Source organism: Strix uralensis, chromosome 5, assembly GCF_047716275.1.
Source record: "Strix uralensis isolate ZFMK-TIS-50842 chromosome 5, bStrUra1, whole genome shotgun sequence".
NCBI lineage: Eukaryota > Metazoa > Chordata > Aves > Strigiformes > Strigidae > Strix > Strix uralensis.
In genome coordinates this window covers 25,821,093-25,848,165 of record NC_133976.1, presented here as the reverse complement: position 1 = coordinate 25,848,165, position 27,073 = coordinate 25,821,093, and the positions used below count along the sequence as shown (strand labels likewise).

The following is a 27,073-nucleotide window of genomic DNA, read 5'->3' as shown; positions in this document are numbered from 1 at the left end:
TTCTATTATTAGTGCTTCTTTAAGAAATGAGACCTTTGCTGTCTTTCTTTCCTCTGAAGTTCTTGGTAACTCTGTATAGTCCAGTAGAATCAAACTACTATGAGGAAGAAGATCTGATAGTCCTAAAAGTAATGAAATGTCATCCGTGTACCTACCTTTCCCTCCTGGTTATGGAAAGAACCAAATGAGTAAAAGAAGTGCAGAGAGTGTTAACCCCTCTGTCATGGGCAGAACATAATTGCAATACTTTTACTGGAATCACCATGAAGAATTATGGAGGACAAAACTCCACTCTCGTGTCATTATAACTACTTCACTTTTCTCTACCAGAGCATTAGCCATGTACTTCTTCTATGTCTGGACGAAAACACATTCATGTATGTCACAGTAATTTCTACATCCCTTCTGAGACAGAGAAGCTAGCTAGAACTTCTTTGAATCCACAAGATGAAACCAGGAATTCAGATAGTCCTTCAGAAGAGTGGAATACTGCTTGAAGCCTGCCTGCAAGTCCATCTTTGTACCTCTGTAAGATCAGACATAGAAAGATGCATGCATTTTGCCCAGTTGCAAGTCTGTCAGTGTCTTATCTGTTCTACCAGGGGCAACTCTGGTAGCCCTGCACTTCCTACAGATAGTCAGAACATTGCAGCCCCACCTTTTCTCAGCACCACCACCCTCACAAAAAGTGGCACAGATACCTGGTGTGTCACTGCCCTGCATAACAAGATGTATTGTAACCGTCTCCCCTTTGTGGAGTGCTGGGAATCAGCCAATTCTCTTGCCTTGTTTCTATTCTATAAAACTAAAGCCTTACCCAGACAGGTAGACAACGAAACTGCCTACATCCAGCATGACCAAAATTGCCTTCTCTAGAGTCAGTGCCTCCGCTTCTTAAAAAAGCTAGTGGATGGAGATTTGGGTCATATGTACATACTGGACTGGAAGGTGATCTTCAGGAAGCTGAGTATTTCTCTGACCTTGGATTGTTCAAGAACCACGTTTTCAGATTAGCAGCATGAAGGCCATCCAAAGTGTTTGCCTGGTATCTGTGTCACCAGCCTAACTAGGGTACTCTCTCTCCATCCTTCCCCCATCACATAGTTAGAACCACACTGCATTTTCATCTGTCTTTTATCCCTTAATCTTAGTTTTCGTTCATTGATTTGCTCCAATCATTGAGCTTCTTCTCTTTCAGTTTCAACCACTTGGAATAGCCCATTTTCTGACTCAAGCAAGAGGACTTTTTTGCCAAGTTGGAGTTTAGTTTAGGGCAAACTCTCAGAGATAGGGCCAGCTAATATGTTCCACCAACTTACTACTACAGTTGCTTTCAATATCTTCCTCCTCTGATACCACTGGCTAGTGTGTCCCCTGCCTACTACTTCTCACCAAGCGTCTTTGGTCTTTGTCCCAATCTGGTGTGATTCCCTGCTTGTTTACCTCAATACAGCAGAATGATTACATGAACCTTGCTTAGATTTTTTGAGTCTAGCCTGTGTTTCTTCACATGTCTACACCGACTGCATCTCATAAATTGTCTTTTCTGTGTGTCCTCTTTGTCCAGAGAAAACCCCAACTGTCTTTGCTGGTTTGGGCGGTACTTCCTCTTCACTGAACCTCTTTTGTCTCAAGCCTGGTGTCCCCAGCCTACAACAGCTGAAGCGCAAGTTTCACTTGAGATCGCACACAGATACACACCCACAGACATGCACACACACTCCCTCTAAAAGCTCACAGCTCAGGAAGCCAGCTTGGCTTTCCAATTAATAGCTCCTCTGTTATTCCCTAAAGGCTCTTAGTATTTTTCCCTGGTGAGATCTTATCCCTGGCATTGTTTTATTTCTTCCTTGCTCTGTCTTACAGTCTACTTCTATTTATCAGAGCAGTATTTTCAAGCTGAGGTAGACACCAACATGAATTAATGAATAAATCATACTAATCTCATCTTCTTTCTTCGCAATGTGAACTTTCCACCCCAAAATTTGTTAGCTGATGAAGCCTGCACTGAAATACTTTTTCCCTTCTTCCTCTCCAAAATATGAAGCGTTTTTACATGATTGTTAACTGTAAACTGTGGTACATCAGGGTAAGAACCTGAATAGTCTTGTAAGTGGGGCAAAGCCTGCTCTGCCTTCCCATCCATGTAGCTATGGAGATTCCTTTCACTCCACCATCTGGAGGAGTGCAGTGCAGATGAAAAAGAGCTCTCCACAGGGGGAATATGAGAGCCATGAACAGGACCTAGACTAAAAATTCTAATACTGTGAAGGTTTTGCCATCTTTTTAATCCCCCTATTTTACTATGTGAATTTTATGACCTGGTTCCTTTTCCCTTGGAGCTGATTCCACCTGCCCAGGAATCTGCCCAGGTGCCTGACACATAAAATGCTTCTTTTGTGCTGCCCTTTAAAAAATACTTTTGTACCCCATAAATACCTCATCAAACATCATATCATTAACCAAGGCACATTATCTTTCTATGTGATTTCCAATATTTAGACTTGAAATCTGGTATGTTTAAAAACACCATAGGAAAAATTATAGACCCACCACATAAGTATATGTGAACACATTTATATGCACATACACACACACATACAAACACATGTGCGTATGCATACTCATACTCTTATGTCTTCATCTTCTGCAGGAAAGCATTTAAAATACATCCATCATGCACACATTTGGAGAATAAAAAATGTACTGAAAACTAGTGTGCCACATAAATTGTTCAGTAAGAGTGAAAGGATTAAAAGCTTCACATTCTGTTTATGAAATCAAATCTTTGTGTGTCTGCTCTGTGCATCCCATATCATAAGATAATGAATAGTTCCATAGCAACAAAAGTCTACCACTAAACCACTACCTTGATTTCAATTCTTGAACAGAAAGAACACAAAAACAGAAATACCAGCCCTAAACTTGAGATAAAAGCAATGATTTAAATAGACTGGTTCAGAATATCTCTTTAATCAGAAAATTAAAATGTTTATCATTTTATCATTGGAAAGAAGGACATTAGAATGAATCAAATAAGGCTGCTTTTGGGTTCACAAATTAAATATGGTTTACACAATTATAAAGTTTTTGAGCCACCTCAGCAATTTTTAGCGATCAGGGTATTGCTTTAACATGATGTAGAATTCAAATTACTAATGGCTCTGACACTCTTCGGCAAAATACAGGAAAGGGTCCACCTATTAGGAAGATCAAGAAGGAAAACAGCAGCATGTATTAACTGACTTAAAAGCAAATGATTTTGCTACTAAAAGAGATTCTAATAAACTATCAAAGTCAAGGCACAGGATGCAACTCCATTTGTTAGTGGCCAAAAACAAGCCAAGAAAAATTCTCATGTTATTCAAAGTGATTATAGAACCATTTTCTCTCTCTGAAATATTAGAAACCAAACCACATTTCCAAAGAATTAAATAACAAGCTCCCCATTCCTTTTAACAAGAGTTCGCTGTTCTTCAGACATAAGGTCTTACAGTTTATATATTAGTTTCTATATGCATAAAAAACAGCTACATGCTTTCCTAACAGCAATATCCCTGGAGACTTCAAGAAGTAAGATACTGAAAGCAAAGACACACAATAAATACATAGTTAAATATACTTCATACATAAGATCCTTGAAGCATTTGGCCATGTCCTATCTGCTCTTTTTCCTAAAATACTCATGTACGTGTTATAGTTGGTTCCTCCTCCAGATACAACACTTGAAAATGCTTAAGTAAATTAGTATTTCAAGTACAGTTATACTATTCCCTTGAGATCCAACAGGCCCAATTCTCAGGATATTTATATCCTTTTAACCACTTTGCAATGTAGTGGGCTTCTAAAACCCTTCAAATCTGTATAAACAGCCCCTCTGAGAATAACCTTTGTTTAAGGAGTTTCTTTTTCTGGTACAGTACTGGGATAGGGCTCCAGAGCACCCTTCTTCCCAGAGCCCTGTGCCAGGAGACACAGCAAGAGGTGGTAGGTGGCACAGGAGCATGCCAGGAGCCTATCGGGCGTTCGGTGATCTAGAACTATGCTCTGGTTTCCAGGCCTCCTGCAGAACCTCTGTACATTTACAACATCCTTAACAATCACTGAGAAAAAAAAGCAGGAGTCAAACCTTATGGTGACAAAAGTATCAGTGATACTTTATTCACAAGTTGAACCCTTTAGCTATGTGCTTGAGGGGATGAAAACATGGCAACGACACGCTAGAGTTTGTCATACCTTCCCAGCTATTTTCCAGGGCAGAGTATAATATAGTATTTTGATCTAAATTGGACTCAATATTATAATGCTTCAGGAGAGTACTTTGCCAGAGATGCCAAACCATGGAGAGAATTTTTTTATAAATACATACATATGTGTGTATATATATGTTGTGTGTGTGCATGTGTGCGTGCATGTGTGTGTATACAGAGAGAACCATCTTCTGAATTTAATTAAAATACTACAGTCTACCAATTTTGCTTTCCTAGAAGAAAATGCAGTAGTTGATCATAGAATCATAGAATCATTTAGGTTGGAAAAGACCCTTAAGATCATCGAGTTCAACCATTACAAATACGTTATACTTTATATGCAATAACTGATGGCAAGAGTAAAATCCCTGATTATAACAGAAACAACATGCTTTGGTGTAATAACAGTTCAGAAATTGAAAAAAAAAAAAAAATTAGAAGTGACCAAAGTGAAGGGTTTTCCAATATTTTACTTAACAAAAGAGTTCAAAGATTTTGATCGCTCAGTTCAAACTGAAGAATCTTGATTCAGCAAAAATGAAACTTCTTTTATTTTGAATTATTATTAACATTCCAAAATCAAATTGCTTCAGTTTAGAAATAAAAGTTTTTTAAATAATAAATATCTAAATGTTTGTTTTTAAAACATTTAGGATAGCCATGGAAAAACTCAGTAAAAATAAAGTCCTGAGTTATTTAAGTTAATGTAGATGTCTTGATATTGAAAAAGAAGACTCCAGAGGGCGGGAAATGTATTTTTTAAGTGGCACAGGTCTCTGAAACCCGTGACTATTCTTTCTGTTGAGCTGAAGCTTATCCTGTGCAATTCCTCCCTGACATAAAGCCGAGGGATTTGATCAGCATTTGACATTCAGCAAACAAGCAGCTTAGGCAGTGTCAAGCATTACCCAACTCCAAGTGATGTTACACTCTGCCAGTTCCAGTGTGAAAGGAGGGTACATCCAGAACAGAGGTGAAACACTAAACAGCTTCTTGGACTGCTGCAAGGTGACTTGCCAGAGCGAGTTTCCCTCCTGTCAGGTGATCCTGTGTTGAAAACAAGTGTTTGCCATGAGAAATTTAGAAATGCAAGATGTGATTTTTAATTCCTTTGAAACAAATTCAACCCAGAGCATTGACTGCTGGCTGGCTCTGCGGAAGAGCTCCCTCAGAGGGACTGCTCTGGAACAGGGACCTGGAAATTGGCAGTGTTGCTGCTGGGAGCACGCTTGCCATGCCGACAGCAGGGAAATCACAAAACCAGAGAGGAGTAGTCTTTAATGACAGCCGATTTCTCAAAAAACAAGAAATATTGCTGTGTGTAAGAGGGGAGGATGTTAGTTCCTATAACATGTGAACAGGTGGGATTTCTTGCCAATTTTAGACCAACATATAATGTGTACGATAGGGAAAATATTTCCACTGCAACTGTTTAAAATGCTGGTATATCTAATGAAATCCATGCACTGCCACTTTGCCAGCTCTTCTCAGCAGTACAGGATATTTCCACTTGATGGCACCAAACTTTATTTTTTTTAAACCTCAACTCAAAACAGTTCTCTATCAAAAGAGATGCTGAATTCCAAGGATATAATCAGGAAAAAAAATGTGCTTTTTTTGAGCACATTTCTTTTCTTAAAAATCTGAAGCTGTTTGTAAGGAATACAGTGAATTTGTTACAGTGGCTTTGTCTCCTCTATTTGACCATGACCATGTAGTCATTGAAATCACCTATTTTTTTTTTTTACCACTGCTTAGCAAGTATCTCCTTTCAGTGAAGTAAAGGTTTTGTTATCATACTGTTATAAGAGTCAGTTCTTGAATGCGGATGAATCATGCATTTTAAGATAAATTTTGGTTCTAGCCCCATCCTTGAAACTCATCATGCATTTGTTTGGTTTAAAAATGAAAGGCACCCATACAGATCATAACAAAGTAACAGCCAATTTTTTAAGGGCTGAGTAGCAGTTTTGACTCCTAAATAACCTGTTGCTTATTAGTAGTAATTACTGACTAGTAATTCTCCAATAGCCTTAACTACTTTAAAAACAACTTTTAAACTTTGCTTGTATGTTCTATTTAGGCACTAAAAGTGTAAGCAAAAAAACCAGTAGTTTAAATAGTTGTCCAGTTCTTGGAGATTTCACAAGCTTTAGACAATGCTCAGCATCATGTGCAATGTAGCAGATAATAATATATAATGCACTGGATAATATTAGATTACAGCAAATATCCATTTATTGTTTCTTATCTCCTCTTTCAGCAATAAGCCGGTAAGGCAGGGCCAAGTCATGTATCTGTGCAGTACCTGCATGGGGGAGGGAGGACGGCCCAGTGCACGACTAAGCCTCCCAGATACTACAGTGACACAAATGATGTACAGAACCATCTGTTGAGGTTCTACAACTGCAAACTAGCATTTTAGACATGTATAATGAGATCTGTCACGTTTCTGTCTGGAAAACAGAGAATGCAGTGCAGCACTGGGGTTGGAAGGGTAGTTCTGCACAGGAAGAGGATTGGGAAGCAGGGACAGATCGGTCCTGTGTATGTCCTCATCCAAAATTAGGGTACCAGTTAAGGGTTTTCAAGACAGAAGGTAATACCAAAATTCTTCTGCCACAGACTGTATCTTTGTCTGTGCCTTGTAGGAGTAGACTCTGCAATGCATGTTCTGTACAGACATTGTGCATATGTGCAGTAGACAAGCACTTAGGATGTGCTGTATTTATTGTACAGGTGCAAATCAACTGCTTAGTATGTGCAAAGCAGGGCTGACACTTCCCAGATATGTCATGTTGACTGTGTGTCCATGACAGAGCTGTTCTGTGCATACATATGCACCATCACTTAGATGTTCAGATATGCAGCATGATTGGAGCTACTGTCACTGCCGTGACCAGGCTGCTAGATGTCTGAACGTCTTACTCAACTTACAGGAAAGAGGACAAGCTTAGGTATAGGTTGCTTTCATCCACATATCACCGTCTCCTTCTGACACCTGCTGTCTTTTCCTGCCCTCGAGGTCCAAACTTCCCAGTTGAGTCCTGAGTCTGCCTCTAAAGGACTCCTCTGATCCGTAAGTTTTAAAGGCTTATCCAATGCAACCTGTTCATCTGCCTCCAGTTCATGAATCTATGATCAGACTGATTTCCTATCTTCTTCAGAAGTATATTTCAACTCCAATTTCCACAAGATTTCTCTCTCTTCTGAGAGAAAGTAAGACAGTTGCCCAGTCCTGGTTCCCATCAGGAGGATTTTCACACAATCTTAGCTCCATTTGAGACCTGTTCTTGAGGTCAAACCCCTTTTTTTGAAGGGTTCTTGGACCAGGAACTGAACTTAGTCACTGAGATCAGTGTCTCGCGTAGGCTGGCCTTCCTCCTTTCCTCTGTGGAAGAACAGCATGGATGAAAGCCCAGTCCTACAAACGTGTAAGGACAGCACTATTCATTGAAACTCAGTTATTGTTTTAAACAACTCATCTTCTATCATTTTGTCTAATAACATCACTCACTGCAACTAGCTATTCATTTGACTTTACGCTCTTCTGTCATTTCTTCCTTGCACACTGCTGCCATTCAATTAGTACATGACAATTATGGTGTTTCATTTTCTGTTAGAAGCTGAAAAGAACTAGTGAGGAAATCTAAGAGCCTGTGAAAAGAGCATGAGCCTCCTTTCTGGCTCTGGAAAATGCAAAGAGCAATCATTACTAGCCAGAGCTTTATTAGAGATGAAAAGTAGCAGCTGAGAGAAATATTTGTCTTTTCCTCACACAGAGGAGGAAAACTCCTGGCACCATAGCATCTTCCCAAGGCACTTCAGCTATCTAGAGTCCAGCCCACAGCTGTTTCTCTGGGAGCAGAGATCCTGCCAAGGCATGTCAGCCCCAGCACGCACTCCATTGCTGCCGCTCTGCTGAACTATGTGGGGTTTAATTAACAGATGTGCTTCCCCAAGGACGGAGGTCTGACAGCCAAACTCATTCTTCATGAGCAAGTTAATCTCACTGTAAACCCTTAATTTTCCCTGTTTAACAGAGGTTGGTCATGTTAGTCTTAACTCACAATTAAACCAGAAGTTACTAATGCCACAAAAGAAATAAACTCTTTCAACTACCCTTTCCCCTCCCATATTCCAACAACTACTTTTGCCTGAGTAGTATCTTGACAACATCCCTATGATTTAGCTCTCATGTTTTAGTAAACATTTACCGCTGTGCCACACAAATTCTGCATCCCCTCATTTTTATTACTGAAAATTACTTCAAATTAGAAATAGAGTCATGGAGCAAAGAGAAAATATACATGCCCATGCCAAATAATTCTGCAAACATCCTACCCATATACTTTTGCCTCTGTTTTTTTCCGTCACACGGGCTTTGTGTTTATGGTTGATGTTATGAATTGTTAGGAAATTACTGTCTCTGCGCTTAGATTCTGTATGATTCTGGCTGTAAGATACTGCTTTGCTCACTTTCTTTTTAAGGGTATTTCTGACATGGTTTTAGTAACCACAGTCAAGTCTAGGTGCCACACGCTAGTCTAAGTTTTCAGAGATGTGTTCTGGGCCATTTTGCATCCATATTAATTACAGTGGAAAAGCTCAAGCATGACCCAGGACGGCCACATGTTTTACCTTTCCGAGGTGGGAAGCCAGCTGACCCTCTCTGAGACAGGTGTAGAAGATGCCCAGCAGTAAAGACAAGCTGGGACTCTGGGCTCCAGTAAGAGTTTAAGCCCTGAGGTAACACAGCAGGCATGAGCCAGGGTACGAGAATACATATTCAAATTGCTGTTTATTCAGAGGCCTTTCAGTATATCTGCTTACAGTTCTCCATTGCCATAAGCAGTCTCACCAAGATGGTATAGTATCAGCAGAAGAAAAATTAACTGACCATGGCTGTTGTGCAGATTAATGCCAGAAATGTGTTCTGCAAGGACTTGAGAAAACAGAAGCTGCTGAAGAGGCCTGAACTAAGTGGAAGGAGTTAATGGTGTTAATCTGTGCAGAATCTGAAGGAGCTAAGTGGTCTGCAATCCAGGAAGCTGCTCATTTCCGAATAGTATTGGGCAAAAAGATATCAGCAGCAGAGCAAGGGTCTCAAGTGGTAAACTCACTGAAGCAGAGAGGGAAAAAAATCAGATAGGTTGTTTATGCCATTTGAGTCTTATTGTTTTGTCAAGAAAAAGACTCTTCATACAAAGAAGTGTTTTCTATGAGAGAAATCGGGAATCCCACAGAGGCAGCTAGTGAGTGGGTAACCCAGTCATACCTATTAATACAAGATAGCTATTTCACTGATAAATGTGACATGATGATGATTAAGATCACAAGAGGATGACACTCAAAAGAAATATAAAAGAAATCACTAACATAGGACAACTTCATTTTAGGAAAAATCATTAGGAAGCCAGAACAAGCTATGCAGAAGAGCAGGGAGAAATATTCACTAGCACCAGTGACATACATGTTATAAACCAGAAAGGTAGTACCATCAAATAATTACACGTACACAAAATGCAGCAGTATGGCACCAGACACTAGCTTAGAAACAGAAGCATGTAACAAAGGCAAAGATGTTACAGGTTTTTAGCAGATGTGGGTTATATCATGCAGGAAAGGAATGTGTATCATTAGGAAAGCTATGTACAAAACATTTTACATTAGCATCCCACACAGGCAAACAGAAGAAACAGGTCATACAGGCATACAACTGAAGAACATCTTCAAAAAACTTAATGTAGCAGCAGTGAAACTATCTTCCTTTTGGCTACTATACAAACTAGGAACTGCATTGTGGTAAAGCATATGCAGATATCTAAACAGATCCAGAAAAAAAGATAACATTTAAAATGGATGTTGAAATGCAAATAACTGCATCTCTTGAGAAAGAAGGTAGATAAAGTTTAGCCCATACCATGAGACTATTATCTATTGGGAAGTATGGCTAACAGGATATACAATGCAGAAGGTGCAGAAGGAAAATTCTGAGACCACCAACAAAGGAAATGCATCAGCCTTGTTTTCCACGCAGGAGGACATGCCTGCAAACGGAGCACATGAAGGCTGATACTTTTGCTAAAACTTCTACTGGTAAAGGACATCTCACAGCTGAGGAAATGGGAAAAAAAGCTATTGAAAACAGAGGGTATTGTTGTTATTAAGAAAAATAATTAGTCATGGGATTTCCGAATGCTGTCTATTTTCTGAAGAATGCATAGTATGTGGGTGGAATTAGGTAATGTGCATGTGGCCACGTGCCTACCAGAAAGGCACAGGAAGGTGTTATTCAGCCAACCGAGCAAAGGGTGCTTACAACTATAGGCACATACCCCAAGATGATTATCACTACTCCTTCTATACACCATGAAAAAAAAAAAAAAAGAAAGAAAAAAAGCACATCTAAAGCACAGTTCATGCAACCGGTTTTAGAAGAGATGGGTCATGCTCTAGAAATGCTTATTTCTCTCCAGTGACTCTAAGGAGAGTCTGGACAGGTAGATCACTGGTAGAAAATTAGGCTGTGAACACCTTCTATTAGGGAAGATTAATGTCAGACAAAGTACCAAAAGAAATGCTTTCCAGTGATTCTCTGTATCTGTTTGGACAGAATTCCTGAAAGGAAAAAAAAAAAAAAAAAAAAAAAAAGCATGTATTTTGAAGACTTGCTTGTAACACTTGTTTAGTTTGAATATTTCTAAGTCATTTTTCCTTGCTGTGAGCAGTTTGACCCAGGATAAGATGTTAAGTCACGCTCATCACTTTTTATAGAATCAGTGACATTAAATACTGGAAAATGCAGACATTGTGAGTATAGAAAAATATATATAACAACTTTCTAAATGCTGCTTCAGGCCTGTGTCACCACACCAGACAGCACCAAAAACATGGTCCCACATCTGAGTGGACCATATGGTTGAAGAAGCCCTGGCAGCTTCTTAAAGCTTCTTAAAGTTTTCAGTCCCGTCCTCCCTTCAGCACTCCTCAGAAAACGAGAAAGCAGACTGCTGGCTTGGATATACTGTAGATGCCCAGCACAGGTTTTTTCCTGTAGATGTGTGATCAGTCCAGCTCTTCCACGGAAGCACCACCTGAATTGCATAAACACAGACATACACAATAGCTGCCTCTGTATTCGTAAATAAAACATGCACTGGACTGATTTGCAAGCACTTAAACTAGTTGGCACAAAACCAGACTGCATCTATATTATCCAACTTTTTTACTCTCCAAAAATAGAGTGTCTGCATCCAACCTGCCCAGTGGGAATGGTCTCTGGCCAATACTAATCCCTTAACTGTGACTGGGAATTGTTTTGGCTGGCCTAGACTAAACCACGGTAATGACTGGACTAACTAGTCTGACAGTATGGACCACTGAGTTTCAGTGGCCAAGAGCTTCCCTGGCTCTATTTAAACAACTATTTGGAATTAGCCAATACAACCAGTCACATGGTTGCGTGGCAGGACCTGTACAGAGTTTTCCTTTTACTAACGCAGAGTCTATGTCTCCATGATGGTGTTGCTTATGAGCAGTTTCCATTCTGATGCTGCACTGAATAGGAGGACTTCATGCAAGCCAAGTGCTCATGTGCAGGGGTCCTTGACAGAACCAGGGATTCAGGCTGGGATGTTGAGTAAGACACAAGAACCTGCTCTCTACAGGAATTCGTAAAGCCCCAGACACAAGATGAGTATACAGCTACAAGTCTGAATGAGTATACCTAAAGTATTTTTTCCTCTGTGTGTGTGTGTAAGGGAGAAAGAGGGGTGGGGAGAAAGAATTAACTACTTATGCAAAAGGAAATTATGGGAAAAACAAGTTTCTAATCTTGGGTTTTCCCAAAAACCTCCCACTGAATTTCCACTCTTTGCTTTCAATTACCAGCCACAGAAAACAATTGCTTAAATCTCTGCCCTTCACAGCTGAATCATCAAGCAAAGATTTAGTTCAATTGGATTTCACAGAGATGACAGGATCTGTCAGTGACTTTAACAATGAAGATTTTCTCTTATGTCTCATTTTACATGCCAAGTTTCTTTGTGCTTAGCTACAGTCTTAGACATGATCAGTGTAGTTCCAGTGCAAAAGCCTAACTTAGGCTCTTTCTTCAGAGCGGGGAGGGATCTGTTGCGTATTACTGAGTTTTATAGCCATAACAGGTGCTCTAGTCACCCACCTCATCATCGTGAGGAGCATGCTCCTCTTAATTAAAAGAGTGTATCATTCAAGGATATCTTGTTATGACCCACTTCTGTGGGTAAATATAAAATGATGGCATTAGTGGTCAGATTGGGATTTAAAAAAACCCACAGTTTTGAATTCCATCTGTCTTCCTTGACAACAGGTTCCTTCACTGCTGTGAAGAAGGTTCAGGACAGAAGGAGCCAATAAAGAGATACCTTCTCAACTCATAGATACTGAACCCTTGCACCTTTCCTTATGTCAAAGACCAGGAAAATCTCCCGGCTGGGGAAAACAAAAGAAACAAAGCAAATGGGCATGATACTCCTTCACAAGGATCCCATGAGTGCTCAGTCTTGACAGTGCCCACCAAAAAGCCCGAATACCAAGGGATTTGTCCTCAGAAAGCTCAAAAAAGACCTGAGTTAGATCCCTAAGCCATCAAGTCCCATTTGAAACCTACTCCCTTTTACCAGATAATAGCTTATACAATATATCACAAGAAAATTAGCAATCCATTTGCGGTGCTATTAGTGTTAATAGCTAATGAACTATAAAAGCAACACAGTTGTTTGGTTTTTTTCTGATAGATTAATTTAAATTTAACCTTAATTTATTTAGATCTCACTGAGAAGCTGCTACCTTATTCTGAGCTACAACTGTTGCAATTAGCAGCAGTATCCCACTGTGAGTATAAGACTGATTGCACGGTATACGTCTGCAGCCCAATGACAGTGCCCAGATATCTATTGAAGAGATCAGACTACTAATGCCAAAAATGCAGGATTATCTATAAATATTTATTCAGCAGCACATTTTGAAATGGACTATAGCACAGTAATATGTGGATGGAAAAGATTTTGTACCTTACTTACTATACCCACCATTGTTGCCCATTTTTACAGATATAAACAGAATCTTTAGATTTTGGGGATACACTTCTGTCTTCCTCTCTTTCTATCTTCAGAATGCTTATATTTGGATTTTAACATAACATCTTCACGAAGTAATTAGATACCAAAGTGGATAGTATTTCAGCATATTCATATTATCATCTTTCAAATAGCCATATCTCATACTGGTCCTACTGAAGTTGGTGGAAAACTCTAAGTTTTAAGAAGCTTCTGTCTAAGCTCATAATAAAATAAGTTATTTTCTTAAAAACCACACAGCACTTGTCAGTATTAGATAAACCTTGAGAAATGGATTAAAAAAATCTGTATCTAAATTGTAAGGATTTTCTGCTGCTCATACTGAAGAATTTGTTTTTACAAGAAAACAGAATACAGGTATGGTATATCACCAGATTTTTAAAAACAGTAAAAAAGTAAAGCTCTAAGATACCTGAGAACATCCAGATCATTTAGGGTATGGTGTTCCTCACAGCTAGGAAAGCCCCATGGAAATGGAAAATTATTAGTTACAAACTAAGGTACCATAAACCAGATTTTACTTTTTTAGATTCCTGATAACACAGGGTAATTGCCTACCAAAAATTGTCTTGTCTGACCAGGTGGACTCAAAGGAAAGAGTTTTTTTCCATTCACTTTAATAGGATTTAAATTCCACTCTCAGTTAAAAAAAAACAAACAAAAAAAACCCAAAACCACAGAAACTCCTCACCCAAACTCCAGAGACCTACAGTGTGATCAGAACAGTATAATTTTATGTTAGTTCTTCAGTATTGCAGCCTGGCATGAGCCCCAGTTCTCGAAATCAAGGGTCTCCAAACTGCAGTTCTTCATTGCAAAAGGATCACACACCCTACAAGTGCTGCTGCTGCACTGAGGAGATGTCAAATGACTTACAGTGAGTTCATGCTGGCACGTGGGCTGCCAGACAATTCAGGTCCCCAGTGGGGGGAAGAGGCAAGAAAGCAGGAGTGTGCCTGCAGTCATTGCCACCAGCCCATCTAGGTCTCAGCTTCACATCTGATCCAGCCGCAGCAGTCTCAAGACCACTGTGAGACGGCTCCTAGTGCTTCCTCTCCTCTTGCTTCCCAGGTGTAAGGCACAGGTATGATGGCTCTCAGACATTTGAAGAGGTTGATAGGTATCCAAGTGTCAAGAAGGTTGTATGCACTTGTTGCAAATGTTTCACAGATAAAGCAAGAAGCATTCCGAAGTCTTTTATGTGAGTGGGAAATATGGGGAGGTTTATCTAGTCATATTTGCTTATGCTAGCCTTTGCTAGGTAAACACAATGATTCTCCAGGATATTATTTTCCAATACTATTTTTGTTGGAAAGGTACAGATATCCAAAAGAAATTCCTCTCCAAGGAAGAGCCCTTTTCAAAAGCAAACAAAGGACAGGCTTCCTGATTATTCCAAATAGTTGCAAACTTCAAAATAATTTTGAGATATTTGTTAAAGAGACAGAAGAAGTCTCCTATGAGTTTAATTTTTCTTCACTGAAGAATCCAGAAGCTTTCTGTTCCCTCAGGTATGCTAGCTACTAGAAACAGCAGCTGCTTTGACATTACCTGCAACGGTTACAGCCAATCTGCCCAGGCTCTTTGCTAGGCTGTAAAGTCTTCACAGTTGAATACAGACACAACCGTGGGCTCCAGAAAGAGTCATTCCAGCTTGCATTGACAGGAGCCTAAGGTTTCTTAAAATCTGCTGGGTGCAAACAAGAGTTACATTTGATAATGAAATCTAACAATTGTCAGAATTCAGTTCATCCAGCATGAAAAAGTCCTTAATCTGCACAACACAAGAGGTACCATACCCTAATCCAAGGGGAAAGTTGAAATCAAGCAAGCCATACAATATTACATGAGAGCATTTTTCATCTCTCTTCTTTAAACTGAGACGCAGCCAGGCATGCAGGACATAGAGCAGGCAGTGATGCACGTACTTGTGAGGCAGTAGGACTGGGATTTCATCCCTGCTTCCAAGGCTCCTTGAAAACATCACGTGCGCTCCAGGGCACCCACCTAGAACAGCAGGTCTGTCCCCTCAGAAAACCTGACCCAGGAGGGCAGGGGAAGCAGTCTTTTTTGCTCACCGTCCTGCTGGCCCCAGCAATGTTTTCATTGTCAAATGCAAAGCGAAATAGGAGGCTTGGAGAGTGCTTTCACTCAGCATACTCCATGGCCTGAGGGCTAGGATGGTCTAGGATGTCAATGCTGGCATTGTGAGTCTGACCACCATGCAGGGTACAGGCTGCCCATCCTCCAGCTACGTGGATAAGCAACTTCACCACAAAATTATTATGCAAAGAGTGTTCACTAGCGCCATTTGCTGGGATTTCTTCTTGTATTCCCAGAAGTTGTAATAGAGAAGAGGGATGCTTCTGTAACTGGATTGCTTCAGGAGGCTGCTAGAAGAACTGCAAACTATCTGCAGTGAAGGCAGTATCTAGCACGGGAGGAACTGAATCTCTTTTTCTTGCTGCTAAAGGCACCCAAGTCTCTGCATTGATGGTGTAGAAAATACAGACATTTATGTTCGTTTGCTTCCTGTTAAGATGCCCAAAATTCTGGTGTAAGCATTGCCCAAGGTAGACACACTGGTTTGACTCATACCTTGAACAAGTTTTCTCTGAATTGAACTTTGCCCAAAAGAAAACAAAAATCCGGAAAATCAATGATTCATAACCTAGTTACTCCATGTGGTCTTTGGCAATCACTTGATTAAAAAAAAGGGGGAAGGGGGTAACTGTATCTAAACCTTGGATAAGACTGTGGGACACTTTAGAAGTTGGTGCTTCATGCTCCTTAAGAAATGAAAAGAAAAAAAAGGCTAAGAGCTCTGTCAAAGAAGCAGACTGCTCGTACAAAGAGCACGACCAACAAAACTGGCTGGGAAAGCAAGAATGCCAGTTAGTGAATAATCTCATAAATCCAGAGTTTATCTCCACTGTGCACTAGGGTGAAGCCAAGATCTTTCGAAAGTATTGCAATCCCACCCTGAGTAACCAACAGTCCTTTTCTGACACTCAGAGAATGAAAACTTGATTCCCAGAATCTGGAATAGCAAACAGCCTGGGGACTGGGGAATGCTCCTGGGGTGCCTGACATCCACATTTAAATGATTCCTATCTGTTTATGGGTTGCTTAAGCATAGTAAGATCATTTTTAATTAATCCACATTTTAAAAGGTGGTTCTCTTGCAAAATATTGGTACTGAACACCTGTAATTGGGCCAATCACATGCTGCAGATCTGGGACTTAAAATCCAATCTCCAACTCTCTTTCTGATCCTATGACTGTTTGTCATTTGTGAGAAGAGAAGCAGTCCAAGGAAAGTAGGAAAGACCAAAATACACACACTGACACTATAGCACAGGACAGACACTACTGAAGTGCGTGGAAGCACGTGAAGCAGAAGGGGCATTTGAACATGACTGTGACCTCCTCAGGCAAGAACCCAACCAAGCAGACTCTTCCTCACCCTTTAGCTGGTTATCTCTGGTTTCAAGCAAATTCCTCCCAATACAAGTTTTTATACTGATGTTTTATCAAAATCTACTTGTAAACTTCTACAGAAAGTTATAAATGCTGATTTGTCAAAGAAATTTCTACAAAAAGATTCAGAAAAAAGAATTATAAAGTAGCACTCTCTGTAATTAGTATAGAGACAGATGCAAGTTAAATACAGTAAATGCAACTCAGCTGTGATGTACTCCTTTGCTTGCATAAATTAAATAACTCTTTGCCCACTGTAACTTCCACTACAAGTCTGTCTGGTGTGCAATAACATTCAGCATCAGGGAGGAATTAGAACAATTTCTGACTACTTTTTCAACAAATATGGGTTTTGCATTGCTGACGACTCAGCTGCCTGTCTTGTGGCAGATCCATTTTGGGTAACTCAGTCTCTGCTGCAGTTGTAATCCTTGTGTAATTTAATATTTTCACAAAAATTGTAACTGTACACTGCATTTGTAAAGGTATGTGAGCAGAACATACCTAGAGAACCAGCCCCTTCCAGAAGAACAGAAGAAACACTGTTTGTAGGGAAGGGTGTCTCTGCTGCTTAGGACTAGCTAATCAAAACAGTCCATGACTTTGTTATGTGAAATCGTAATAATTACAGGTTGTCTACAAAAGTGATTATGAATTTGTTTTGGTCTTTACCTAACATTTCTAGCCAGTTCTACTGTAGCTCTTCAAACTGGATGTTTGAAATAATTGAAAAATATCATCTAAATTCATTTCCCTGCATCTCTTGTACTTCCCAGGTTCACGGGATAAAAGAACATTACTGGACACAAGCAAGTCTTGGCCCTCAGCTTTTACTGTTCAGTTAAAGTAGACCAAATTGGGTTTTAAGATATATTCCTATTTATGACATGTAGATTAATGTATTTGCTGGCAAACATAAAAGAAACAAGATTATGTGATTCCTGCATTCTTCATAATATTTTTTTATTACTTATTTTAAGAACAAACTTATTGTTCCTTTAAAATATAGTAGGTTAAAAAATAAGATTGCCATTTCTGTTTTATTTTCTGGTGAACACAGGAAAAGAATCAATCAAAGCCTTTTCGAGTTAAAGCTAAATGATTATTTTTCTGAGCATATTGTGGTTCAGATTTTAACTTCTTCAGCAGAGATTACTTTTACAAATTCTTGCTTGCTCAGAAAAAAATTCATCTGAACGTATTTATCATACACAAGCTTTTCATTATTCTTATTTAGAAAGAAAGTTCTTGTTCAAGATTATTTCTTTTAAATCTGAGTTAAGCAAAGTTTTTATGTGGAGGTATAGACTCTTCAGATGTTTCATGGTAGTATCATGAGGTTAACAGGTGTTTTAGAAATATTTTGAAAGGTTTAATTTGTGTCATCAGTTGTATTTAATCCCTCTAAGCTAAAATACCATGAATCAAGGTTTCTCTTACATGTTGTGTCAGTCTGCAACTGAATGTTATAGTGCCATCCCTAAAAATAAATGTTTAGCCTACCTGTGCAGCTGCAATAAGCTGCTCATGTTTACATTTGCAGTGTATCACTTCTTCATCTTCCACCCAAAATAAAACTTATTATCTGTAAATTTTTCATAGAATTATTCAGGAGAAAAAATTTAGGAAAACAGCTTCTCTATGTGTTTTGATTGGTAACTGAAGATTATTTCTCAGAAATCACATAATGATGGTGAAAAATTACCCCTCTCAAAGACAGAAAGGGAGGAGTTTTTGTATTTCCATAGGCAAGGTTATTGGATTTAATACTGTGCCTAATCAAATATTCAAGGATTTGACTATAACAGAGTGACTGACAGTGGAGCCATTAAATAGCTTCCATAAAAGCTTCAAAGGAGTCCTGAGGATAGACGCTGCTTGCACTTTGTAATACCACCAGAGGTTTTAAAACAAGAAGTTGTTTCAAGAGTCGTAGATTACTGAAGCAAAATGACAACTTTCTGCAAGCCCACAAGGCTAACGGTGAGTCCAACCGGCTGTTGCAGGGAGCCGCAGTGTGCTGTGCAGACCCGAAGTGGTCATCCAAAAGTAATCCAGCCTGCAGCCTCGGACCAGGAAGAGAACGGGGACCCAGCTGGGAGCACAGCTGGAGCTACCACTGCTCTTACAGGAGCTAAAACTACCACTGCTTTTATAGGGGAGGTGGGAGTTACTACTACAGTTGCCAGCAGGGTACAAAACAATTCTCCCTCTGTAAGTATGGTATCTGAGCAAGCCAGTAGCCAAATAGTCAGTGGGTGGAAAGACTTACATACGCACAGAGCTATAATTATTTCATATTAGCATGTCAAAACACCAGGCACAAATTAGGTCCCTCTTTTCCTTACCAAGCACCAAAGAACAAAATGGTGACTGTCCCATTCTAAGTATGGCACATGAGGTGCAGAGTAGGAGCTTTCTAATTTCTAGTTTTCAAGCACTGTCCAATAAAACTGTTCTGGTACTAAGCTGTGACCAACATACCTTCCTTTGAGGTGGCAAACTGGCTCCAGATGAATTTGTGACACTTTGTCCCTCTGTTTTCACCACTGTGGTAATAAAGAAGAAAAAATAAAAAGGAAAATTAAAAAAAGAAATGCTTCCTTGACTAAATATTGTCCAATACTCATTTTGGGTACCCAGACATATGCTGGATTTCTTTGTCTCTTTTTTTTTCCTTTTTTTTTCTTTTTTTCTTTTTGTCTTTTTACTACTAAAGCAGTAGTAAAGCAAAGCCAGTACCATTTCTGCTTCAAAAAGAACTTTGTATCTGACTCTATAAGAAGATCCTGCTGTTGTTCTATTTTATTTCTACAGCAATATATGGCAGTTTTCGTAATTCTGGTAGCTCTTTCAGGTACACAGCACTTTCAGCACTGACACATGTTAATGTAACTGTAGCATCTGACAAGCACAGAAATTCAGTTCCATCTGAGAAATCCTGGGCCAGGATGGGGGTAGAGAGCAACAGCTCCTCCTTTACAGTCTCCCTGCTCCAGAGTCCCACAGGCATCAACCTTGTCTCCCTTTTATTCAGTACTGAAGTGAAGCTGTTGTGATTGATCGGGGGTGGACTACAGTGTCACCAGGATGCTAATGCTCAACTCTGCGACTCTGTTTTAGCAGATCCAGACACACCAACACCCTTCTCCTCCCAGCATTCGTGAGAGACTGAGGCTGACCAGTTGTCATACAGGATACAGATAATATGGGAATGAAACTGACTGTCAAGCAGGAACCAGAACATATAACCTTGCCTTTAGGTACAGATGAGTCCATTTCTCCTATCAAAATTATTCACAATAAAAAAAAAAGTATTAATCTTGTCTGTGGTAAGGAGAGCTGTTAATAGCTCTAAGCTTTGGAGGTATATGAAATTACAGCTTTGTCTCTCATGATGATTTCACCAGCTTTGAATTGCCTCTGACCATTAACTAGAAATTCACTTAACCTGAGATTAATCTTGAAAGACAGGAAATGAAAGGTAATGCTGCACAGGCCTTCCGAGACACGTATTAATCCCAGCCTTTGACACAAACATGGTTTTATATAGCGAAATAACAAATGAGCTATCCTTATCTCCCTGTGAAGTCCCACGTCTGTAGTGTTTACCTCAAGAAATCTAGGAAGGAGAAACACTTATCTATGCCCATCACTGACCTTCTTTACTTCACCTTGGAATAAAACTAGAGTGCCTCATTTCTACTCCATTTCAAAACACGGTCACTCCTGGATGCGGGTTCCTTAGCAAAATAGCATTTTTCATCAGGAAGATACAGAAGAACCCAGACTATGCAGTGATTGCAGATCTTTTACAGGAAGAAAGTCAAAATACCAGTTACTGTCTATAAACTGGTCTACGGCCAAGCAACGTCGGAAGTTCTCTCTCCCTCTCTAACCGTACAAAAGGAATAAATTAACTGCTGCTGCCTGGGGAAGCCTGAGCCCTCATTTCTCCCAACACTTAGAAAACAGTCTGGAGAAACAAGATAGAGCAAGAATTGCAAGGCATCTGGGCAACCAGAGCACACAGTCTTCTGTGGTGTCTTCAGGCCTCCTGTCAATGTTTGATTGGAGACTGATGTTATGCACTCATCACAAGGTGAACAGATTAGATTATCCTTGCATCATATATTTACATTCATATCCTTTTGTCATGATATGAAATACTTTATGACTGTTCCAGTATACCTGCAGTGCTTGAATAGTTTTGAAGTGTTTAAAATTTATAAAATGAAGATACTTAGCACCTTGCCAGGATAGTTGCCAGTATCTTGTACTATCACATTTGCTAAGCAATAGATGAAAGTTGGACTTCTGCTGCGATTTATTTCATTCAGGCAGAGGCTCACAGAAATGGCACACCCACATAATTTCAGTGGGACCTTTGGGACATCTTACCTTTACGTCCATGTTGCAAAAGTTTAACCTTTGGCAAGGAAGGAAAGAGGAACTAGTAATGCACTGAAGTCACCTGTTGTGGCCGGAATTTATCCCTGTTGAAGCTCAAATGACCGTCTCCCGGCTTTGGGCGCCGGGCGGAGCTGGAGGGGAAGTGACCACAGGGACGGATCCTCAGGGGACACCCAGCCGGTCCCCACCGCTCTGCAGGACACCCCTCCTCTCTGCCCCCTTTCGACCCACCTCCCAGGGGTCACTTCAGCCGGTCACTCACCTCCCGCATCCCGCTACCCCCCCGCCGCAAATCAGCATGGAAAAGCCGGGAGGGGCTCCCCGTTTCCCCGAGGTCTCCGAAGCGGCGACCTGCTCCGTGGGGGACCCCCAGGCCCCTGCCCAGGCAACGCGTGTCCGTGGGCTGCACTGAAGTCCCTCCACCAGCATCACCCGCCAGGCTCCGGGCTGCTTTTTCCCGGGAGTGAAACGGGGCGTCCCCTCGGATCCCCCGGCTCCGGGGGGCGTTGAGCCCTGCCGGGGTACCGCGGGGGTCTGGCTGAGCTGCAGATCCGACCTGTTGCTTTGCTTTTTACAAGTACGGTCGTCCGTTCGGAGGATTACTACAGTAACCCGAGATGTGTGGCAGGAAGAAGACCCTTCCTCTCTCAGCCGCGTAAGACAGCGCAGCTGAGACAAGCGCCGCCGGCCTAAACTTTAAGGCCAGACCTGCTGGTTGCAAACACCCCTGAGGGGGGCGGCCCGGGGAGGGGGGCGGGCGCGCCGCCTGCCAAGAGGTGTCCCCCTCCTGGATGTGACTCTTTAGGCACGATTACAGCCATTTCGTCTCGCTCCTTCCCTTACAGTCGAAACGCAGGGAGGACTCCCTGTGCTGCAAAACCTAGGCGGGAGCAGGGATGACCCGCGGGACCAAATCACCCGTTTGTGAGGGGTCCGCTCCGGAGGGTCCCGCAGACGTGACCTCCAGGTTCCCCGAGAACAGGGCAAACCCCCGGCGCCCGCGGGGTGCCCTCCGCCTCTCCCCGGACCCCCAGCGCCGCCGTCCCCGAGCGCTGCCCCGGAGAGAAGCACCGCCCGGCCCCCCCGCTGTGTCCCGGCGCGGCCCCCCTGCCCAGAAGGGACCCCCCGAGCCCGAGGCGGGGGAAGCGGGAGGTGAGCGGGTACGCCCGCACCTCCTGGGAGGCAGCACCCATTTTTCGAGCCTGCTTCTGTGGTGACCCCGGCAGCGTTACAGACCCGGCCACCGCCTCCTCCCGCCGCCCTTTCGGCACCCACCGACGAGCCGGCTCCACTTCCAAGGCTCAACTTGGCAGAGTCTGCTGAGCAGCTAATAACATAACAACCCGGCTTTGATCAATCCGAACTAATTACCCCTCTTAATTAAAGTCTTTAGCGGTGTTTCAGTGTTTTGGCAAGGAAGCGGGAGAGGTTTGCCGTTAGACAGCACTAGCGCCGCGCTCCCCGCCCGCCCGGCCGAGCCGCAGCCCCCGCCGCAGCAGTTACTCGTGTTCAAATATTTATTTCCACCAGGTCAATGAATTCTTTTTTTTTTTTTTTTTTTTTTTTTTTTCCACGTGCAAGAATCAAACCGAAATTCAAATCCGTACACAGCGAACCAGCTCTGTTCATATAGATACGATATTCAGGGGGGAGAGGGAGAGGAGGAAACCAAGACGGGAGGGATAACCAGTGGGCAGCGGAGGCAGGGCAGGATCAACACGATGGAAATATATATACATCGAAATAATTAAAGTGGTGCAGCGTTCCCGGCTCGGGTAATACAGATCCCAAATAAATACAGCAGAAATTGGCTTGGCGCTTTTTTAAAAAAAACATCTCTCCACCTGAGATGCAATGACAACAAAAAGTCTATAAAAAACGCCCCCCCCCCCAAAAAAAAAAAAAAAAAGGAAACAATCAGTCCCAGAAACGTTAGTGGCGATGGAGAGCATAATACACAAAACCGCTTAACAGGTGCATGCAAAGAGGCGGGAGGGCGGCCGGAGCTGCCACCGGCGGAGCGGCGCTCCCGGCCGGCGGCCGCCCCTCACGGCTGGAGCGGCAGCGGCGGCGGGGGGGGACCCTGCAGCAGCGGCCCGGGCGGGGGGGGCTGGTCGGGCCCCCCCAGCTCGGCGGGGGTCCGGGGCAGTCCCAGGGCGCTGTCGTGCAGCTTGCGGACGTGCTTCTTAAGGTCAAAGTTCCTGCAGAAGCCTTTGCCGCAGGTGGGGCAGGTGAAGGGCTTCTTGTCGTTGTGGGTGTGCATGTGGAAGGTCAGGTTGTACACCTGGTGGAAAGCCTTGTTGCAGATATTGCACTTGAACTGCTTCTCCCCGCTGTGAGTCAGCTTGTGGTTTTTGTAATTGCCTGGGAACGAGACAAGAAGAGCGGAGGGACCTGGGGCTGAGAACTGGACGTTGTAAAGAGGGGGGAGGGAAAAAAATAAATCCCCAAACCCTCTCCCATCCCCAGAGCTCGGCTTTAGCCGAGAACGACCGGCGATCTCTTAGCCAAACACCCGCCTCCCCATCCTGCCCGCGGCTGCTCCTTTGACAGACGAGGAGGGAATTATCGAATAAACCAAAATCACGTCCATCGCAGAAATAAAACCCCTGCGTTTAGCCCTCCCAGCAACACGGGGAGAAAAACTAACCCAACTCCTGCACTCGGAGGGGAAAAAAGGCGGCGCAGGCGTTTGCCGAACTTGCGCGGGAAGCTGCGCTTCGCCGTGCGCGGAAAACGGGCTGCTGCCCGCGGAAAGGTGCCCCCGCGCTCCTCCGAAAATGAGAGCCCTACCCCGCTCCGTGGGCCGTGCCATAGGAGATGTGTCTGGGCTAGCGATACTTTAAATTAACCTAAGTCTCTAATAACAGAAATAAAAACCAAAATCAACTCTCCCCTCCCTGTCGCAAATTGTCCCGACGCTTGGCCTCGCCTAGGGCGGCCCGGGCAAGGGAGAGAGCGCTGGGGACTGGTACCTTTCTGGTGAAATCCTTTGCCACAAAATTCACAGACAAAAGGTTTGTAGCCGGCGTGTATCCGCGTGTGCGTGTTCAGGGTCGAGCTCCGGTTAAAGGCTTTGCCGCACTGGTTGCACTTGTGTGGCTTTTCCTGGAAGGAAACAAGCGCCAAGTCACGGCTTGTTGGTTGGTTTGCAGGGTCTGTGTGCTGGTTTGCGGGGTTTGTGTGTCAGCTGACGGCTCGCCGCTCCAGTGCGGGGCACCCCCCGGTACCCCACCGCGCTCGGAGCAAACGAAATCCCCCAGCGGCTCCGGCCCAGCCGCCCCCCGCTGCCTTGGAGCGGCCGGACAACGCCGGGCTCCCCCAAAAGCGTGAGCGGAGGGGTGTCGGGACGGCAGGGAGGGAGGGAAGGATGGATGGAGGGAGGGAGGGAGGAAGGCTCACCTGGGTGTGGATGATTTTGTGCCGGCAGAGCGTGCTCGCCTGTCTGAAGCCCTTCCCGCAAACTTTGCAAACAAAGGGTCTGGCTCCCGTGTGCACCGGCATATGGCGAGTTAAGTTATAATGTGCATTAAATACCTTGAGAGTGAAATCAGACAAAAAAACCCCTGCGATTAGAAGTCGAGAGCGCCGAGGGGAAGCCGTCGTTTAAAAATAAAGCAAGCAAGCGACCGACAACCCCAACCCGGCGGACAGACGGACGCGGGGTAGGAGGCTGGGGAAGCAGGGGGAAGGGAGGCGGGCTGCGGCTCTACTTGCCTTTCCACAAACTTCACACGTGAAAACTTTGGGCTTGCTGCTCGGGGAGCCGCGGCTGAACTCCGAGGTCTTGTAGGCGATTTTTTCCGAGAGGATCTGAGCGCTTTCTTTCATGTAGTGCTGCAGCTGAGCCTGCGATAAGTCCTTGAAGGCTACCCCCGCCGGGTACTTGTCCACGGCCGGCAGCACCAGCTTGTTCCGCTCCGCCAGGTAAGCCTTGGGCTGCGGGTGCAAGGGAGAGCTGAGGAAATAAGAAGCCACCGGGTGGATGTTGACACTGGAGGACGGGTGACAAGGGCTGTCGCCTCGGTTGAAATAGCACAGGGCTCCCATGGCGTGGAAGGAGGAGTGATTGACCACTCGGGGTCTTACCAGTTTGTACTGCTGCAAGGGCAGGGCATCGCGGGGGAAATCTCCTTTCAAGCTCAGGGCACAGTTCAAGAGATCGCCGCAGCTAAAGGAGGGCGAGGAAGAGGAGTCTACATGAGCCTTCCTGGGTTCCGCTCCGGCCACCGCAGCTTTGGGCAGGGGGTCGTACGCCACCGGGACAAAGGGGATCATGCAGGGGATGGAGGAGTTGAGGTGCAGCGCGTGCTTGGGGTCGCCTTTGGCCACGGAGCCGTGGAGGAGCTGCGGGACGGGGATGGAGCGGGGCTCTGGCGTCCGCGCCATGATGCGCTCAATGGAGAAGGCGAGGGGCTTGGGCGTGCTGATCATGTTGCTCCTGGCAGACAGGCTTTCTCTGGCCGGAGGAGTCGCTAGGATTTTGGTCGCCGTGTGGTGGCCACTATTGTCCATGGCTGGATTGCATTTGTTCGCCCGGTTTGAGCCGCTTTGGTAGACGCCTCTTTTTTTTTTTTTTCTTTTTTTTTTTTTTTTCCTCCTTTCCTCCTCTCTCCTCTCTCTTTTTCACTCTCTCTGCCCCTTTTCTTGTCACTGATCTGCAAGGAGGGAGACCAGCATCGCCGCCGCCACCATCACCACAGCCTCCGCCGGCGGAACCAGCCTTCTCAGTCCAGTGGACCCATGCCAGCCCATCACAGTTTACTTTGGCGCACCAATGACTCGGGACAATCGCTACTTATTTCTATCAATAGAAAGTGTTGTGTCAATAACGCAGCCAAGATCTCGCCAATCGTTAACTTCCAAGAGGAGAAGGTAAACTAGATAATTGCTCAATTCGTTTCCAACAGTCAACAGGAAAAGTTTTCCCCCCCCCAGTCAGCGGCTACTTGTCATTGGCGCCCGCGCCTCCCCCGCCCAGGGAAGGAGGCGTCTCTCCCTCCTTCTTGCCTCTCTCCCCTCTGCCTCCCTCCCTCTCTCTCTCTCTCTCTCTCTTTTTTATTATTATTATTTGCAATCTGCTTAACCAGGCTTTAGAGGCCAAGCAAATCCGAGATCAATTTTCTTGTTTGGCTTTAAGTGACATCATCTAAAATCATTGTCCAAGTGCTAAATAGGTTTGTGAAACCCAATTCAAGGGCGAGCGCCAGAGTATTTGTCAAACGAGGTGCTGCAGAAGAAGCGGCTGGAGGGGAAGCAGTTTGTTTCCTTGCCACTTTCCAGCCCGAGCTTCTTTGTGCGTGGGGGAGTGTGTGTGTGTGTGTGTGTGTGTGTGTATGTGTGTGTGTGTGGCTGAGGGAGGGAAGGAGGGAGATGGCTGCTCTGCTCCTGGGACTGCTCCTGGTCTGCTCACTGCTTTAAAGAACAAGGTCAGGTGGCAGTGAGCTTTTGGAAAACACAGTGAACAAATGAGCGGGGAACTTGCGACAAGCAGCCAGCGAGAGCAACGCGTGGGGATGCGGGAACCACCCGGGCCAAACCCAAGGAGTGCTTGTGAGCACAAGGGTGAATCAAAACCTGGGACTGGGGAGAAGAAGGAAAAGGGGGTAGGAAGAGAAGGAGGGCCTTTTAAATCTCAAGCACTATTTAGAGAGAAAGTAACCTGCATATACACTAGGTATAGATTCTCTGTCCTTACATAATACATGCACAGCACAAATACCGAAAGTTCGGGATCAGTAGAGATGCACGAAGAAATACAAAGCGCACACACTGCTTATAGGTATCTATGCACCTAAACAGAGGCGC

The 27,073-nt window shown here is 43.5% G+C and overlaps 1 protein-coding gene across 1 annotated transcript; it reads right to left on the bottom strand.

Moving 5' to 3' along the window:
- Positions 1-23,312: 23,312 nt before the first annotated feature.
- On the bottom strand, positions 23,313-26,202 carry FEZF1 (FEZ family zinc finger 1). Its single transcript, XM_074869341.1, has 4 exons — positions 24,983-26,202; positions 24,668-24,802; positions 24,241-24,373; positions 23,313-23,629 (listed from the first exon to the last, which is right to left on the bottom strand). Exons 1-4 carry the CDS (start codon positions 25,778-25,780, stop codon positions 23,313-23,315), a joined length of 1,383 nt encoding a protein of 460 aa, XP_074725442.1. The 5' UTR covers positions 25,781-26,202.
- Positions 26,203-27,073: the final 871 nt, after the last annotated feature.